The sequence below is a fragment of the Sarcophilus harrisii genome, chromosome 3, assembly GCF_902635505.1.
Source record: "Sarcophilus harrisii chromosome 3, mSarHar1.11, whole genome shotgun sequence".
NCBI lineage: Eukaryota > Metazoa > Chordata > Mammalia > Dasyuromorphia > Dasyuridae > Sarcophilus > Sarcophilus harrisii.
This window is the reverse complement of record NC_045428.1, coordinates 409,653,196-409,670,626: the sequence shown is the minus strand read 5'-3', so window position 1 is coordinate 409,670,626 and position 17,431 is coordinate 409,653,196. Positions and strand designations below refer to the sequence as shown.

The 17,431-nt window shown below is 33.4% G+C and overlaps 1 protein-coding gene across 8 annotated transcripts in view; it reads right to left on the bottom strand.

Moving 5' to 3' along the window:
- COBLL1 (cordon-bleu WH2 repeat protein like 1) overlaps positions 1–17,431 on the bottom strand; it is a 175,686-nt gene that overhangs the window by 50,374 nt on the left and 107,881 nt on the right. For all 8 annotated transcript variants that reach the window (XM_031960558.1, XM_031960559.1, XM_031960557.1 and 5 more), the window contains 2 exons: positions 12,219–12,404; positions 3,068–3,269 (listed from right to left, as the gene is read on the bottom strand). In XM_031960558.1, coding sequence (XP_031816418.1) covers positions 3,068–3,269; positions 12,219–12,404 — 388 coding nt within the window. The remainder of the gene's footprint in view (positions 1–3,067; positions 3,270–12,218; positions 12,405–17,431) is intronic.

Here is a 17,431-nt window from a genome sequence, read left to right as displayed (position 1 = left end):
TTTGCTGAGTAACTTTAACAAGCGCATGCATCTATAATATCTGAAAGGATCAATCAATTAAAGTTCACTCTGTTTGCACCTATTAAAGAATTATTGATCTTTGTTTCCCCCAGTCCAAAAATATATAGCTCTTTCTGCATCTTATATCCAAGATCTTTCTTCCAGTAATCAGATAACAAGTCTTCACTGAAGACATGATTATACATTACATTGATTAAAGTTCTTAAGTCTTTCAAAGTGATTTTTTTTAAATCTAATATGATCATAACATGCATGAGGGAGACCTTCTTATAAGAGGGACTTTCAAACTTCATTTTCCCGAGTCAAATATTTGCTGGATTCAAATGCTTCCTTCTATGTGATTCTCTGACTCCTTGAATTGTTAACATTTTATTCCTTCTCAATTTTTTTATATCCATTTGTGTATGAGAATATATATAGTTTTATTTTTGTCCCAAGTACCTAGTACATAATTAATATGTCATAAATGTTTGTGGAACTGAATTAATAAAGTAATCCATAGTCTCCATGTTGAAAAGTATATTATTCTTTTGGCTTCCCATTTTTACAAGATTTCAAATATATGCTTTGATTGATGATCCTATCAGAATTTATTTTGTTATATGCTACAATAAGGTATGAATTTAGTTTTGTAGGGGTTTTTGTTCAGCCATGTCCAATATTTTTATTCCTTTTGGTGTTTTCTAGGCAAAGATACTTAAGTAGTTTGCCATTTTATCTTCTAGATCTTTTTACATATGAGGAAAGTGAGGAAAACTGTTAAATTACTTTCCCATGTTTACAGAGCTGGCAAGTATTTGAGACCAGATTTGAATCCAGGTCTTTCTAACTCCAGCCCAAGGACTCTAGATCCTTTGCATTCCCACACTTCCTTTCATTCCCCACCAAGATATGGAAGTGTAACCCAATTATCTGTCTTACTTAATCATTAGAGACAAATTACACAACTTTTTTTTTTATGCTGTGACATATTCTATTCCTATTTTGCTTAGTATTTTTCCAATGCTTCATAACGATTTCATAGAGATGAGAAAATAAGCATATGATTTAAAAATGTTAAGATCTGCTGTTTATTTTCTAATAATACTTCATATAATTTTCCACCTCAAACATTTTAGATATCTCCTTATAAACAGAAAAAAAACTTGTAAATTAATTCTTTAGTGATGTCTTCAGCATAGATTATTTCTTCTGTGTGCCCTTGGTCTGGTCCATCTGCTCTTTTTCACTTCATTTTCTTCAGTGTCATTACAACTTCTTTCAGTAATAGATTGAAGTGTTAGAATACCCACATGTGGTGGTTCCATTTTAACTGACAACAAAAATAGATAGTATAGAAATACTGGCAAATCTTTTCCATTTTAAAAAATATATATTTTGCTTTGTCCTTCCAGGTTTATATTAACAAGTTCCAAAGAGTTTTAATATTTTCAAAAATCAATGGTCATGAATAAGAAAAATGATACACATGATGATGAAATAAAATATATTCTTATTGTTTTCCTTTGTTTTCAATGAGGACCAATCACATGAAATGGGTATGTCTTGACTCAAGCATGAATTAGATTTAAGCGAGACAGAGTTGGATAGTCATCAACTACACTTTTTCAGAATTATCAAAATCCAGTGGCAAGACAAAAGCCTAGAGAACTGGTGATGGTCTATGATGCAGGATAACCTTGGTATCTTCAATGTCGGACCAAGCTCTAAGTGCATTATAGAACCTGCTTTCAGCCACCTTTTTGACCTTTGGACTAAATTATTAATATTCACCCATTCCACTGGGGAAAGTCTTCAGCTGCTTAAGGTACACATCCCCTTAATTCACCAATGAATTTGAGGCCCATTGGTAACTCTCAAACTATTTTATTCTATCAAAACTATTTACTGGGGTGTGACTCTTCTGCATGCTACAGCTTTTTTGGAGCCAAAGGTGAGAAGTGAGTGACCAGGTAATCAAAGGCAGGTAAGCAGCCATGATAAGGGTTCACACTAGAAGTGTTAGTCCTCCTTGAACATCCTATAAACCCTACACAAAATATAGGTGGGGGAAGGATAAAATCAAATACTAATTAATTTTAACAATCCAGCGGGGACTAGAAGAGTTAAGAAAATGAACCTTTCATTCCTCATAACAAAAGTGAGAGAATTATCAGTGTGAAACATTCTATACAATGTTCAATGTATTGGTTGGTTTTATATTTTTTCCTTCTTTTTAAAATCTTAGTTCCAAGGGGTATTGAAGAGATATATCCATAAACAAATGTGATAACGAAAGAGAAAATATATCAACAACATATAATTTAAAAATAAACTCACTTTATTAAAAATGAAGTGAACTGGAAAAACTGGCTTTTTAAAAGTAGCAATATTATATTTATCAAATAACAAAACCATAAAGTAAGATTTCTTTTGTGAATGCTATATGTTTATTATATAAACTTTTATATTCCACAAATATTTATGTAGTTAATGATCAATAGATTTTCTGTATTCACAGCAATTTATTCAATTTTCCCAAAAATTAATACAAAAAAGGTCAGTGACATGAAATATAACTTCTAAATATACATAATAAAGATAATTATATAGACAATACCATAGTCTTACACAGAAAGTACTTAATGGGTTACTGTTGTGTTATCAAAAAACTATTCTTTCATCTACCTAAGTAAACATTTACATGAATAATATTTCAAAAACTTTTAGAATAGTAAATATTTAACTTAAATTCTTTTGAAGAGGAAATGTCAATAATGCATTTCAATGGAAAAGCTGGCAAAGCATGGTCTGATTTGTACCTGAAGATAGCTAACATTTGAAAGGATTCTCCCAAATTCTGCCAACTTGAGGCTCTCAGTAACCATTTCTCCCGTAATTTATGCACTTAAGACTTAATGGTATCTTTAAGTCACATTCCATTCACTAAATGTATTTTAAATTAATTTATAATAAAGTATTACTAATTACTGAAAATCAACCATTCATAATATGACCTTTTTATTAACTTACACTATTACATCAAAACTGAAAGGATGGTTCTTACCTCTGGTATCACTGGTGTAGGCTTCTTCTTATCCAGATTTTTTGGCTTTAGAATGACCTTTTCCACTTCCAGCATTCCAATGGGTGTGTTAGGCTTAAATTTAATTGGCACTTTTTCCGCAGATACCAGGTCAATTGTATAGCTTGAGGGGTTTAAATGATATTGTGCACAGAGATATATTAACAAATCCATCATAGGTTTGCTGTAAAATAAAGAATAAAGACAATTATGGTCACCAAAAGCATATTCAGTATAAGGACAACCTAAAATTATAGTTTTTTCAGAGCCTGATTGAGATTCAGTCATACCTAGAATAAAGGGCCAAATTTGGATGTAATGAGTTCATAGAGGTAAAAAATAATTTGAAATTTGCAAAGTATCTAAGCCAATAATGAGGTATATATAGCAGGAAGTACACCAGATGTGAAAACCTGGGCTCAACCACCATTTCTGAATGAGTCATTTAACTCATCTGAAAATCTGTATCCTCCAGAATCCCTTACTTTATTCATTCCAGAAGCAATGGTGGTGGAAGAAATACGTTTCTGCATCCAAGAAAAGCAAAAGCAATGAAAACATATGAAAGATTGAGTAGAAGCAAAAGGATACAAATGGTGGGTTTTTTTGCAAGTTGTAGTCAGCAAAAGGCCAAGAGAGTGACAGATCTAAAAATTTAGAATAATCAAGGATCAGAATTGAGAAGGAAAGACCTGGGAAAATAATGAGAGGTGGAAAGATTGAATTTCAAGATGAGAATGAAGACACAAAGTTCATAAGATATGGGGAGAGGGAGGAAATGGCATAATAAAATATTATGATCCAATAATGAAATTTTTGAATTCATGAATATGGTAATGAAACAACTATGAGTGATATCAAGGATATGGCTATCTCCCCTTATGTGTAGCTGGGGCACCTAGCTGGCACAATAGATCGAGCACTGGGGTGTGGACTCAGGAAGAACCATCTTCAGGAGTCTGAATCCGACCAAAGATATTTATTAGCTGTTGACACTGTGCAAGTCATTTAACCCAATTTGCCTCAGTGCTTCATTTGTAAAATGAACTAGAGAAGAAAACAGCAAATCACTCTAGTATTTTTGCTAAGAAAACCCCAAGGAAGGGTAAAAGAGTTGGAAATACTGAAATCACTCAAAAAAAATTAATAATTTGTGTGTAAGCTGATGTAGAGAAGCAGATTAATAGTAGTTAATAGTTGAAGAACTCCTAAGTTAGAATATTTGAAGGAATATCAATATATACACTAATAATAATACAACAATGATGATAAAACTGTAATAGCTATCATTTACATATAGTTTTAAAGTTTCCAAAGAACTTTACATTTGCTTCATTTGATGTATGTAGAAATCCCCTGGTATAAGAAAAGGAACTGGGATGGAGAAGAGGACATTAATGAATCAAACATTAACTGAGAAAGAAAGAACAACATCCTGGGGGTTGGTAGATAATATTTACCCATATTGGATTTGGTTATCAATTTAGACAGAATGAAACTCAGAGGAGGAGAGGCTGCTGAGTGATGGCAATAAAAGGAGAAGCTGGAAATGGAAGCCTCAAACAAAAAGCTATTATTCTGATTCTCTCTCAGAGGACCAGTGAAACCAAGGTTACAAAACAAAATGCAATGAGTATAAAATAGGATGGTCATGGAAAGGAAGAGGTTAAACATGAGAAGCTTATTAATTACAGAGCAGGACTTCCAGAGGTCACCATGGAAGGAGAAGACAAATCTGGAGGTGGGATGCAGGATTGAGGTAGAATAGGAAATGATGGAATGTACTGCTGGATTGATGGGGGAGAGGGAGGGCTCATATACAGTCTCAGGCTTCAGTAGCACTGCAATAGGAAGAGCAAGAATGGAGTAGGACTAAGCTACCCTCTGGAGCAAGAACCCAAGAAGAATATCAATGTATAGAGAGAGATCCACAGAAGAAGATGGGTAATTCAAAGGTTCTAGATTATCCCTCAAGGTGCTTAATCTCACTTCAGGCTCTGTGGTGTATCTTATAAAGAAATGGGAATGTGTCTCATGGAAGACAAAAGCAGGAAGAGGTAAATCCTGAAGTCTGGAAGCAAGGTCAAAAGGCAGGAGATAAACATCAATAACAGAGACCTGGCACTGTCTGCCCTATGGTCCTTAGGATTCCACCTGAAGGCAAGAAATCTCAGGTACTGCTGGGAGTGTGGTGTTGAGGGGAGAAGGAAGATGATTTGTGATGGGACTCCAGAAGTTCTTAGGAGGAAGAAAGTGGGACTTCAAATAAATTAGTGTCAAGAACATTGAGGCAATTAAGAAGTTCCTCAGAATATGTGGCATCTAAGCTGAATCACAGAAAAATTCAAGAATTTTGAAATGCAATTAAGGGGGCAGGTAGGTGGCACAGTGGACAGAGCACCAGCCCTGAAGTCAGGAGGACCTAAGTTCAAATCTGACCTCAGACACTTAATATTTCCTGGCTGTGTGACCCTGGGCAAGTCACTTAACCCCAATTGCTTCTGGGGAAAAGAAAAGAAAAGAAATACAATTAAGGAGGGCCTACATTACATGTATAGAGAATGGGTTAAGGAAATGCTGGTATTGGAGATGGAGTGCTGAATCTAATGTATGATTATTAGTTTAGTTTGCCTGAAATGTAGAATTCATGACTCATATGTATATATGAGTATATACAAAAGACCAGAATGGTGACTAGGCAACTATCCTGATAGAAGGAAAGAACAAAAGTTTTATTTTTATTTCAAAGTCACAGAGAACAACTAAAATTTTCTAAGCAGAGGAATGATATAGACTTATTCCTATAATAATACTATTTTTTTAAAAATAAAAGAAAATAAATTATTAAGATTATAGGGACTTACACTAAAAATATCTTATATATCTTTCTAAATTTATCATTTCTAAATATTATTTACTGAATGATTGTATTTAGTATTCAGAAACTTTAAATGCTTTATCTATAATAAAGTATGTGCAAAATAACCTATTTTGGATCCCTTTTAAGACAATATTCAAAACTGTCAACTTTCATTCAAAGAAAGCTATGATTTGTACTTTTAATTTTTTCTTTTTTTCTTTGTTTAATTTTGTTTTTAAATTTGATGGCCTATGAGGAATAGAGATAGATGCTGAAGCAGAAATTTCAATGGTCTATAAGAACTGTGTCAAATACCCAGAAGGCAGCAATATATCCAAGTAGTAAAAAAAAAAAAAAAATGCAATAGGGAAATATTTTTTAAAAACTAAACAAAAAAATGCAATAAAACAGAGATATTAAAAGTACATAGTTTTCTAAGTCAACATGAGATCTATATGGATATTTGTGTACAGTTTAGTGGCCTGTTTATATTTGAGTTTGATATCATGTTCTAGGAAACAATGAGTTCTAGGAATTCACTGGTGAGAAAATTATACTCACAATATACAGTATATACTAAATATATCAAGGTATATGTAGTGTATGTTGGAGGCAGTTGTTATTGTTAATAGTACTGCTTCTCTCCAAAAGGATTATGTTGCTAATACTGGGAGAAGAGAAGGCAAGACCACCAAAGGCCCAAAACAACACTCCTAGGAATACTGTATTCTTCTGACCTAATCAGTCTTATTAGTTATTCACACAGACAGCTTCTCCTCTCCTCAACCAGGTACAAAATAACTAGTACAAACGCAACATAAATAAATTCTTTTCATTTCTCTATTGGCTCTTGACTCTCCATTTTTTTTCTACCATGTTTCAGCAGCCTTGTATCCCAGTTATGCCCTTCTTCCAAAAGTAGGTTTCTCCCAGAACCTTCAGGTTAAGTAAGAACCCAGGACAACTATATTCAGTCTTTCCTTACTCTCTGAGCTCTGCTCTTACCTCATCCACATATATACTTTTTCCCACTTTTTCATCTTTTTTGTTGTCTTCTACTTGAGAATAAGCTTCCTGAGAGTAGGGACTCTTTCTTTTGGCTTTTATTTGTACCCCCAGCTCTTAGCATAGTGTCTAGCAATAGTCAACAATGAAAAAATGCTTGTTGACATCTTGACAACTCCCAATATTGTCAAGGGGCATTAGATATGAAATTAATGCTTTATATTTCCAAATTCTTATACAGTATTAAACATTTTTATCACACTCAATTTCTATTCACTTCCAATTAATCAGAATAGGTCTAGAATCTAAGCTGATGTGATGAACATCATATAAGTAAGTTTAAACCTACCTTTCCAGGCTTTTCACATGGAGTTTTTCTCCTTCAATCTAACCCAACTCATATATCTGCCAGTGCACTGTCTTTCCCATATGACCCTTTTGCTATTATTATTCAATTGGTTTTTTTTTAGTCATATGCAACTCTTTGTGACCCCATTCAGTTTTTTTGGCAAAGATACTAGAGTGGTTTGATATTTTATAGATGAGGAAACTGAGGTAAATAGGGTTAAGTGACTTGGCCAGGGTCACACAATTAGTGTCTGAGGCCACATTTGAATTGAGGAAGATGAGTCTTTTCCAGACTCAGCACTCTGCCCACTGTGCCATGGAGCTGCTCCCTTAGCATCTCTACCTTCCTCTGAAGGAAGTAAAGTTCTGCACAGTACAAGAAACCAATCTTGACCCCTGAGTTACTAGTAACCTCTCTCTGGAAATTATTTCATATGTACCTTGTATTTAATTTTCTTTAAATAGAACATAATAAGCTTCTTTAGAATAAATAATGTTTTGATTATGTTTTGGCTTTCTTAATACTTATTAGTACAGTGCCTCAGAGAGGGAGAAGGGCAAGATATACAATCTCACTGGTATACAGTAGTGGGGTATTAACCTGACATATGCTTTTTGCTTTAATTATTCTGATAATTGTATTACCACATCATTGGTTTCCTCTTTAATCATTTATATTTAATTTTATGCATTTAAAAACATTATTATAAGAAGTGACTTTTGGCAAAAGAGAAATAGAAAGTTAACAATCTCAGATATAGAGTTCTCAGTGAAGACTTTCCTAGATCCCTGAAGAATGGCACTTTCTCTGTAACTCTCACATTTAAAGATATGTCTAGAGCACTAAGAAATCCAACAGTTTGCTGAAGGGTTATACAGCTAGCATCTGTTAGAAATGAAGATCCAAAGCCGAGTCTATTGGGTTCTATCCCCACCTATCCCATGCCACCTTGGTAAACAGTAGTATTATATAAATGATTCCTGAATCAAAGAAAGGACCACATATGAATGTACTTCTCTCATTTTATTGAATCGTCCTTTGAATAATTTCACAATTTCCCCAGAACATCTTTGTATATACACATTACAGATTTACTATCATGGAAATAAGTTTTAGAAGTGGTACATTGGATAGGTTTGGCTGAGTTCAAATTTGGTCTCAGATCCTTGGCCATATGCCTCTAGGAAAGTCATTTAGTGTCTGCCTCAGTTTTCTCATCATTAAAATAGGGCTAATAATAGCACTTAAATGAAATAATGATTATAAAGCACTTCATACATAGCACATAATGTGCATCATGTAAATCTTTTTTATTGTAAAATGTATCATAATTTTTTATTTTGAAGTTCTAAGATTTCAGATCCTGCTTTTAAATCTGTTCTTCCAAAAAGAATCCACATTCATTCTACTCTCAAAACTCAATTCTTTGGCATATTACTTTTAACCAACAGATGGCACTGTACTCCATCTGAAATAGTCTTGAATCGGACAGTTATGTTAGCCATTACCAGTAAAAAATATATTTATTCAGTAAGACTATGACTACTATTGTACCACAAGGATGAGAGGACTCAAGAGTGTATTCAGCAACATGTCACCTTCAACTTTTCTTACCACAAAAACAAGTTCATTTAAGGGAAGGCAAGAGGGAAGAGAAAGAACATCATATTGTTCCAATTTTCCTCCACCTCAAAGAGGAAAACAAATGCATATAGTAGCTATATGGACTAAATCTCTCCACAGGTTTACAGAGGTAGAAACAGTGCTTTGCACTCTCTCCTGTGGGTAGAATGGCTCTATGTCCGTGTATTTATTTCCTAAACTGGGAAGTTACATTTGAAAGCATAGTCTTGAATTAGAAAGGAAGAAAAAGAAGAAATGCACAAGGTTGTGTTCAACACTGGTTGTGAGTTTTTCTCTTCTCAGATGTCTGGAATAAATTTGATCACATGTTCATGTGCACTACATTAAAAACAAATAATAATTACAATAATAAGTAGCACTTATACAAGACAGTCCTTTAAGCTTTGCAAAATACTTTTGTTTTCAGACATATATTAACTCATTTAATCCCTACAGCAATGCTTGTGAACTAGGAACTATAATTAGCCTCATTATGTTAATGAACAAACTAATCACAAAGAGATTAAATGACTTGCCCATAGTAATACAGTTGGGCAGGGTTCTGAGGTCTTCCTGACACCAAGCCCAGTACCCTTATTCACTGTGTCATTTACATAATGCTGTAAGGTTTACAAAGCATTCTATAAATATCATCTTGTTTTAGTTACAAAGCAACCTTAGGAGGATAATTATGCCATCAGATGAGGAAACTGAGGCAGAAGGTGGTTAAGTGATTTGCCCAGGGTCACACATAGGATTTCAAACCAGATAGAACTCCAGACCCAGTACTGCACACACACAATTTCTTCTCAGTCCTTAACTGGGGCTAGTGTGGCTGACATTGTGATCTGTGTGTTTGCGTGAAGTGGTATTTTCTGAAAAAGAACAAAAATGGAACCTAGACAGAGAGAAGCCTATAAAAAGCAGGAAAAACTGATTTCAATTCTTTCCTTTTATTTATTTTTTGCATAAATGGCCAAGAACTGCTCTGACGGACCACAGGCAACTTGCAAAGCCAGGAAAATGTTTTCCCTATATCACTCTCAGATAGGCTTCAGTACTACCATGGAGATTAAAATTAGAAAAAGAAAAGAAAAATTCCAGCCCCTGATTATTGTACTCAGAAGAGAAAAGTAATAAAGGAAAGAAAGTAGGGGTGCTTTGGAGTCACCAAGCCAATGCTTATAATTAGCCTGGATATCTGCAGCTTTGTTCTGAAAACAGAGGCCAACAAACCAACTCCCAGCACACCCCTGTCACCATTCACTTATAAAATACTGTTTAAGTTTACTCCTCTCTCAATATTCCCATGGGACTTATTTAAGGAACCAAGCATTTATTAAATAAGCACCTACCATGTGCCAAGTGCTGTGATAAGTGCTTTATAAATATTATCTAATTTGATCCTTAAAACAATGCTGAGAGAGAGGTGTTATTATAGTTCCCATTTTATAGATTAGGAAACTAAGAAAGACAAAGATTAAGTAACTTCTCTGTGATCAGGAAGTTAAGTGTCTGAAGCAGGATCTGAACTGAAGTCTTGCAAGTTCCAATTCCAATGGTATCTCTCATTTAACTTTGAATTCAAGCAAGGTGGGAAAATATTCTGGAACTCAGTGGATGGCAACATTTAAAAGGAGAAGAGACTAGTCTAATGGATAGTGTGAACTTCTAAAGAAGTCTCCAGTTAGCATTGATAGTCAACAAGCATTTAGTGAGAATAATAGATTTTCTTTCTTACCTAAGTAATTTAATATGGTTACACTGATTGTTTACATGGAATTCTCGTCTACTTCAGCTTTTAAAGATTTCTTCTGAATAACTGCTCCTTATTAGGAGCACACTATGGCCTTTCAGGTGCACTCTTGTGGACTTCCTACTTGCCATGACCTAGTTCCCATCTCAGGAATGCTTACCCAGTGCTGGTGAAAGTTGGTATGGACACGATTACTAAACACAAAAGGCAGCAGATAGGGTAAGCTTTTTGCCCCTGACACATACTGTCTATGTGACTGAGCAAATCACTGAACTTTAAAGTGCCCCAGAAATTAACTATATAAGCTGTAGGAGAAGTATTCCTTTGCAACGATATAGGAAATTCCTCAATAGGAATTCCCCACATGAATAAAACCATAGATGTGGTCCAAAGGGGGAAAAAAAAACACATCTAAATTTTCCTATTCTCATCTACTCTTCATGACTCAAAATTCTACCTAATTATGGAGATAAATCCTAAAATGAAGGCTGAAAGCTGTCATGTTATCTCAGGAACATGTTTCTCCTAGATAGAACCAGCCCAAACAAGATTTAAATACCCCATCTTAATTGCTCATCTAGTTTTTATTATGTACTGCAATTGTGAATATACTAAGATGAAGGCAGCTTAGTGAGCTTATGTCTTCAGAACACCCTCAATGATAATATTCAGGCAGTCAAAGCTAAAAGGAAGAGCAAAGCCAAGAACACTGTCTGTTCAAAGTAATTTTCCACATCTATGGCAACTCAGACTTGGCTTTGCCCTACTTTTAAATTATTATGTGGATTTTAAGAATATCAGTGTACAAAATAAAATCTTTACCTCTTACTTTGTTAAAGTTTTATTTTTATCTTTCCAGTTAACTTACCTACATTCTAGTAAACAATTAAATTGTTTAACAAAGAGGTAAAAGTTTGTGAATTCTTTTTATATACACAATTTACTTTTACATATACAGAAAGAAATATCTTAAACCTAAATGAAAAGTTAGGGAAGTAAAGGTTTTTGTTATTTCAAAGTTGTTGAAATACAGGAATTATTATTATTATTATTATTATTTACATTCAATATCCTCATTTGGAAAATGGAGGAAATAATAGCACCTACCTTCCAGAGATGTTGTAAGAATAAAATGAAATAATATCTATAAAGCAATTTTGCTTAAATTTCTATACAATTATTATATACATATTTTACATATAATCTTAAAAAATCCAGCATGCCTATGGAACTTTTCTCTAGAAAAGAAACTTTTCTTTTAAAGTTTCTAAAATCTAGAAGAATAGATATGAAATAGCTTTGAATGCATGGATTAAATTTTGACTGGGAAAATAGAAAAATTTGAAGTTTAGATAGTGTTAGGGACTTACAGAAAATGTTTCAGCAGATATTTCATGACCTATCTATTTATGGCAATAGTGAAATACTGCTAAAATGAGAGAAAAATGTGGCCAAAATTCATCCCACATAAAGATGTTAATTTTTAGTAACAATAAAATAAATAGGTTATGTCAAAACATCCTACTAGATTGCAGCATACCTGCCATGAACAGTAGTAGATTTGATCACATCCCCTGGAAGAACCACAGAGAGCTCAATGTCTTTCTCTATCATGTTTTCTTTCTGTTCCATGATGAAATTAGAGGATTCTATTGACTCATGTGAAGAAACATCAACGTATTTAGTCTCAGCTGGAGGAAGTGGTGCCTTGCCTTTAATTTTTCTTCTAACAAACAAACATATAAAAAAAAGAGAATAGGAAATATTAATTATAGTTAAGAACCAACACTAATGTAGCATTAGGAAGAACTTGACAGCATCAATATATTCATGTTTCATACAATTAGGTGCTCTTCCCGTTCCCTCTCACCATATTCTATGCTCCTACCAACTAGACCATCCTGCTTTTGTTCTGTTAACCTAACCAAATTCCAGATGCATTTGTTCCATAAAATCTTCTCTGATTAATCTAGTAATACTCTATTTAAGGAAGATAATATCTGTAAAGTTCTCACTTAAAACAGTGTCTGGAACATAGTATAAAAATGTTTATTTACTTCCTCCCCTAAATCACCCCACCTTCTTAATAGGTTATTCAGTGTACAGAGTGATGGAATTGAGTAAGGAAGACCTGTGTTCAAATCTAGCCTCAGATACTTTCTAACTGTGTGTAATCCTGGGAGCATCTTTTTGTATTATAATATCCTCATTTGGAAAATGGGAAAAAAAAATAATAGCATCTACCTCCCAAAGTTGTTGTGAGAATAAAATGAAATAATATCTATAAAGCAATTTTGCTTAAATTTCTATACAATTATTATTATTATTATTCTCCAAATTCCCACTATATTTGGAGAAGATCATATTGACATTCTTTATTTCACAGAGTTGTTGTGGGGAAAGCATCTTGTAAAATACTGGAGCACTATTAAACTGTGAGTTTTATCATTAGTATAATTTATACCACATACTTTCTTATATGATAACTTCCTGTCTCCAGTTAGTCCATCAGTTTTTTAAAAAGGAAGGGGAAATTCTGTATCTTTTATATACAACTATCATTTGGCATAGCACTAGAAAATAAGAAGAATTAATTAAATGTTGGTTGATGGTATCAAATTTCATAACAATGCATTTTTAAAAGATTAAAGACAATTACTTAATACTATTTTCCAACTCTATTTCATAGGATAATTTCTCAGTTGAACTTCTATAGGAATAAGTTGTTTTCTTCAATTCAACTCAAACTTTTATTAAGCATCTAATATGTATGAGGCACTGCTGATGAGGCTAGATCCCATTGCTATAACAATAACAAAAATAGTTTCAGCTTTTCAAGAAGTTTACATTCTACTGGGAGGAATGCAAGAAGTACAAACAAGCATAACATAAGATAATTTAAAGATAACAAGGGCTTCAGATCTAGAATTTGAAGCTGTGATCCTAAGAGGTAAAGATAAGGGAATGTCTTCCTGGCATGAGAGACAATTTCTTACCTAAAAGCCACAATAAAGATGATCTTCAAGCATTCTCTGATTATCATAACAAGTGAAGCACAAAGTAGAGAAATATAAGCTTGCCAAAAAAAAATGGTCACCCTAAAGGAAGAGGGTCCCTACAAATCAAGCTCACCCCAACCCAATGCGAATGACATTAGTGATAATTGTTATTAAATCCCAGAACCCCCTATTGTCTCTTTTCAATAAGATCCATAGTGACCCCAAAATCATTGGTCCAGTAATAAATGCAAGAAAAAAGCAAGTGTATAAAGAATATTCAAAAATAAAACTTGCAATTATAGTAGTAGTCCACTGAGTTAGTCTAATAACAAATTTATCATAAACAATGAGCTGGGCCTAGAATTCAATATTGGGGGAGTAGCTAGAATACATTTGAGAACTTGTATGATGATACTGCTGATCTAAAATTGCTAAAGGAATGTCTTTTAATACAAGTGTTCCTAATAAAAAGGCAATCTACAAAGGCAGATAAGAGAACCAGGGGTAGATTAAAAAATGACCTTGGTTATTTCCTTCCTTTCATATATTCCCTAACCCTACGAAATCAGGGCTGCAGGCAGTTCTCTCCCTAATAAAATCTTACTCATGACACATGGCTTTGATTCATGGAATAACACAGTCTTAGAAGAATCAAAGTTACAGATTACCCAAAGGAAAATAGAAAAGAACATGTGAAGATGCAATATTTTGTAATGAAAAATTGCAAACCAGGGGGGAAACCAAAGGCTACTAATCCATACATAAAAGTCTCTTCAGGCTACATATTGACTTGGTTTTAAAATGTGATATTATCTATGTTTTATATATTTTATTAGATATTTCCCATTACAGTTTAAACTGGTTCAAGTGCATTTTGTAAATCCCATGAAACTGGTGAATCCCATGTCTGACATCTTTAGAACTGCCATCAAGGAAGAAAAGGTGAGTCAATTATGTACTGAAAATGAAAAATAACAATCAAATGCTACATGGCAATTCTAGAATATTAGAATGCTCATGGGACACCACAATGTGGGACAGATTCTTTATGTTAGATTTATGAAAGGAGATTATTCAGGATGAGAAGATAAAATGGGTTGTGATCAATCCTGATGAAAGGATTATTTTTATTGATGAGAGTATAGATCCATGGGATATGTTCATTCAGTAGACTTTCTCCATCAGTTACTAGTTTCAGGACCCATTCTATATATTATACTTGGTTTCCAAGATTCAGTATAATGGTAAGATTTCTTTTTTGTTGTTATTCAATCATTTCAGTTATGTCTTATTTTGTGATCCAATTTGGGGTTTTCTTAGCAAAAATATTGGAGTAATGTGCCATTTCTTTCTCCAGCTCATTTTATATTTGAGATCACTGAGGTAAACAGGATTAAATGGCTTGCTCAGAATCACATAGGCAGAATTTGAACTCAAGAAGATGAGTCTTCCAGACTCCAGATCTAGCACTCTATCCACTGTATTTATTACCTTTTTATCCTATGCATTACAGATCTGCTTGTTTTTCTTACTGCCAATGGAATAGCACTGCCTTTTTTATTTTCCATGACTTCCATATGTTTTCTATTTATTCACTCATCTAAAATTTTAAATAGCCCAAATCAATTTAATGACTTGTTGGTAAATCAAATGAATAATAGAAAATAGTAGGCTCTGTTTTAAATAACCTTATTATTTATATAATTTGGGCCTAAAATTTAATTACACAAAATAAAAATTGTGAAAATTTATCCCTTTGTCTGATAAATATTATTGTAAAAGGAAATGTTGGTGGTTTTCACTTAAGGTGAAATTTACAAATTTTGCAATTTGTATAAGAACAAGAAACTCACACAAGTGCTCCTTTTACAAGGAGAACTTTACTCCAATGTCTACGTCTACTTTTTCATACTTTTAGAATTAAATTCAAAGTCAAATTAACTTAATAGTGTCAATGGTCAATAATGTCAGCATTATAGTTCCCAAAATGAACTAAGACTATCAGAAACTGGGTAAGACATTAATATATGTCTATTCATGGTACATATATTTGTTTATTTTTTTTTTAAAAGTCATCTCTTGGTTTTTAAAAGTGTATTCATTGGTTGGTACAAATATCATACTTTTGGAACCAACATATGGCAATTTAAATACTTTCTGATAATATTAAAGAAACAAGTTATTTTTATTTATCTTATTTCAAAACTTAATCTTTAAAATATAATAAGAAAAAATCAATACACTTGAAAAGGAAACATTTAACTGGGAAAAATCTTTGAAGGAAACTTCTTCACTAAAGATCTGATATTAAAGGGAAGAGAAGAAAGGGAGGGGAAGGAAAACTCTTTCTTGCCTTTATTCTTTTTTTCTGGTCCCCTTGTTCCTCCTGATTTCAAAGTGCTTGGTTTTTTGTTTGTTTTTTTGAAGGCTCTTTTTTCCCCCTTGAGTTTTTTCTTTTCTATAGTTTCTTTCTAATGGCTTACTGACAATAATTTCAACTTTCACTCCTTTGTAAGATGACTCTCAAACTCATTTCTAGTCTCTCTCTTTCTAGTCTCACAATTGCATAGGCCTCCTTGTACATTTTTTCCCTTGTATCTCATACCAATACCTTAAACTTAATGTCTAAAGCATAATTCACCATTTTATTTTTTTTTATAACTTTTTATTTAAAAGTTATATACATGGGTAATTTTTCAGCATTGACAATTGCAAAACCTTTTCTTCCAACTTTTTCCCTCCTTCCTCTTCCCCCTTCCCCCAGATGGCAGGTTGACCAATACATGTTAAATATGTTAAAGTATAAGTTAAATACAATATATATACACATGTCCAAACAGTTATTTTGCTGTACAAAAAGAATCAGACTTTGAAATAGTATACAATTAACCTGTGAAGGAAATCAAAAATGCAGATGGACAAAAAATAGAGGGATTGAGAATTCTATGTAGTGGTTCATAGTCATCTCCCAGAGTTCTTTTACTGGTGTAGCTGGTTCAACTCATTACTGCTCTATTGGAATTGATTTGGTTCATCTCATTGTTGAAGAGGGCCATGTCCATCAGAATTGATCATCATATAGTATTGTTGTTGAAGTATATAATGATCTCCTGGTCCTGCTCATTTCACTCAACATCAGTTCTTGTAAGTCTCTCCGGGCCTTTCTGAAATCATCCTGCTGGTCATTTCTTACAGAACAATAATATTCCATAATATTCATATAACACAATTTATTCAGCCATTCTCCAATTGATGGACATCCACTCAGTTTCCAGTTTCTGGCCACTACAAAGAGACCTGCCACAAACATTCGTGCACATACAGGTCCCTTTCCCTTCTTTAAGATTTCTTTGGGATATAAGCCCAGTAGTAACACTGCTGGATCAAAGGATATGCACAGTTTGATAACTTTTTGAGCATAGTTCCAAATTGTTCTCCAGAATGGCTGGATGTATTCACAATATAATTCACCATTTAATGTCATTTTTTCTGGTTCGTTGGCCTAGAAAACTTTATTGTTTTTAACTCTTTCCTATTTCTCAAAGCACAATTAGTTGTCAAGTCCTATAATTGACATTTTCACAATTATCCTTCATTTGCATTCTCTTATTACCTTTCAACTAAACTGCTACAATTATCTTCTGGTCTCTAGGCTCTCTCCATACATTCCATCTCACAGCCTCCCAGAGATTAACGTTCTTGATATACAGTCTTTACTACATTATTCCTCTTATCAAAACCTTTCGATTGTTCC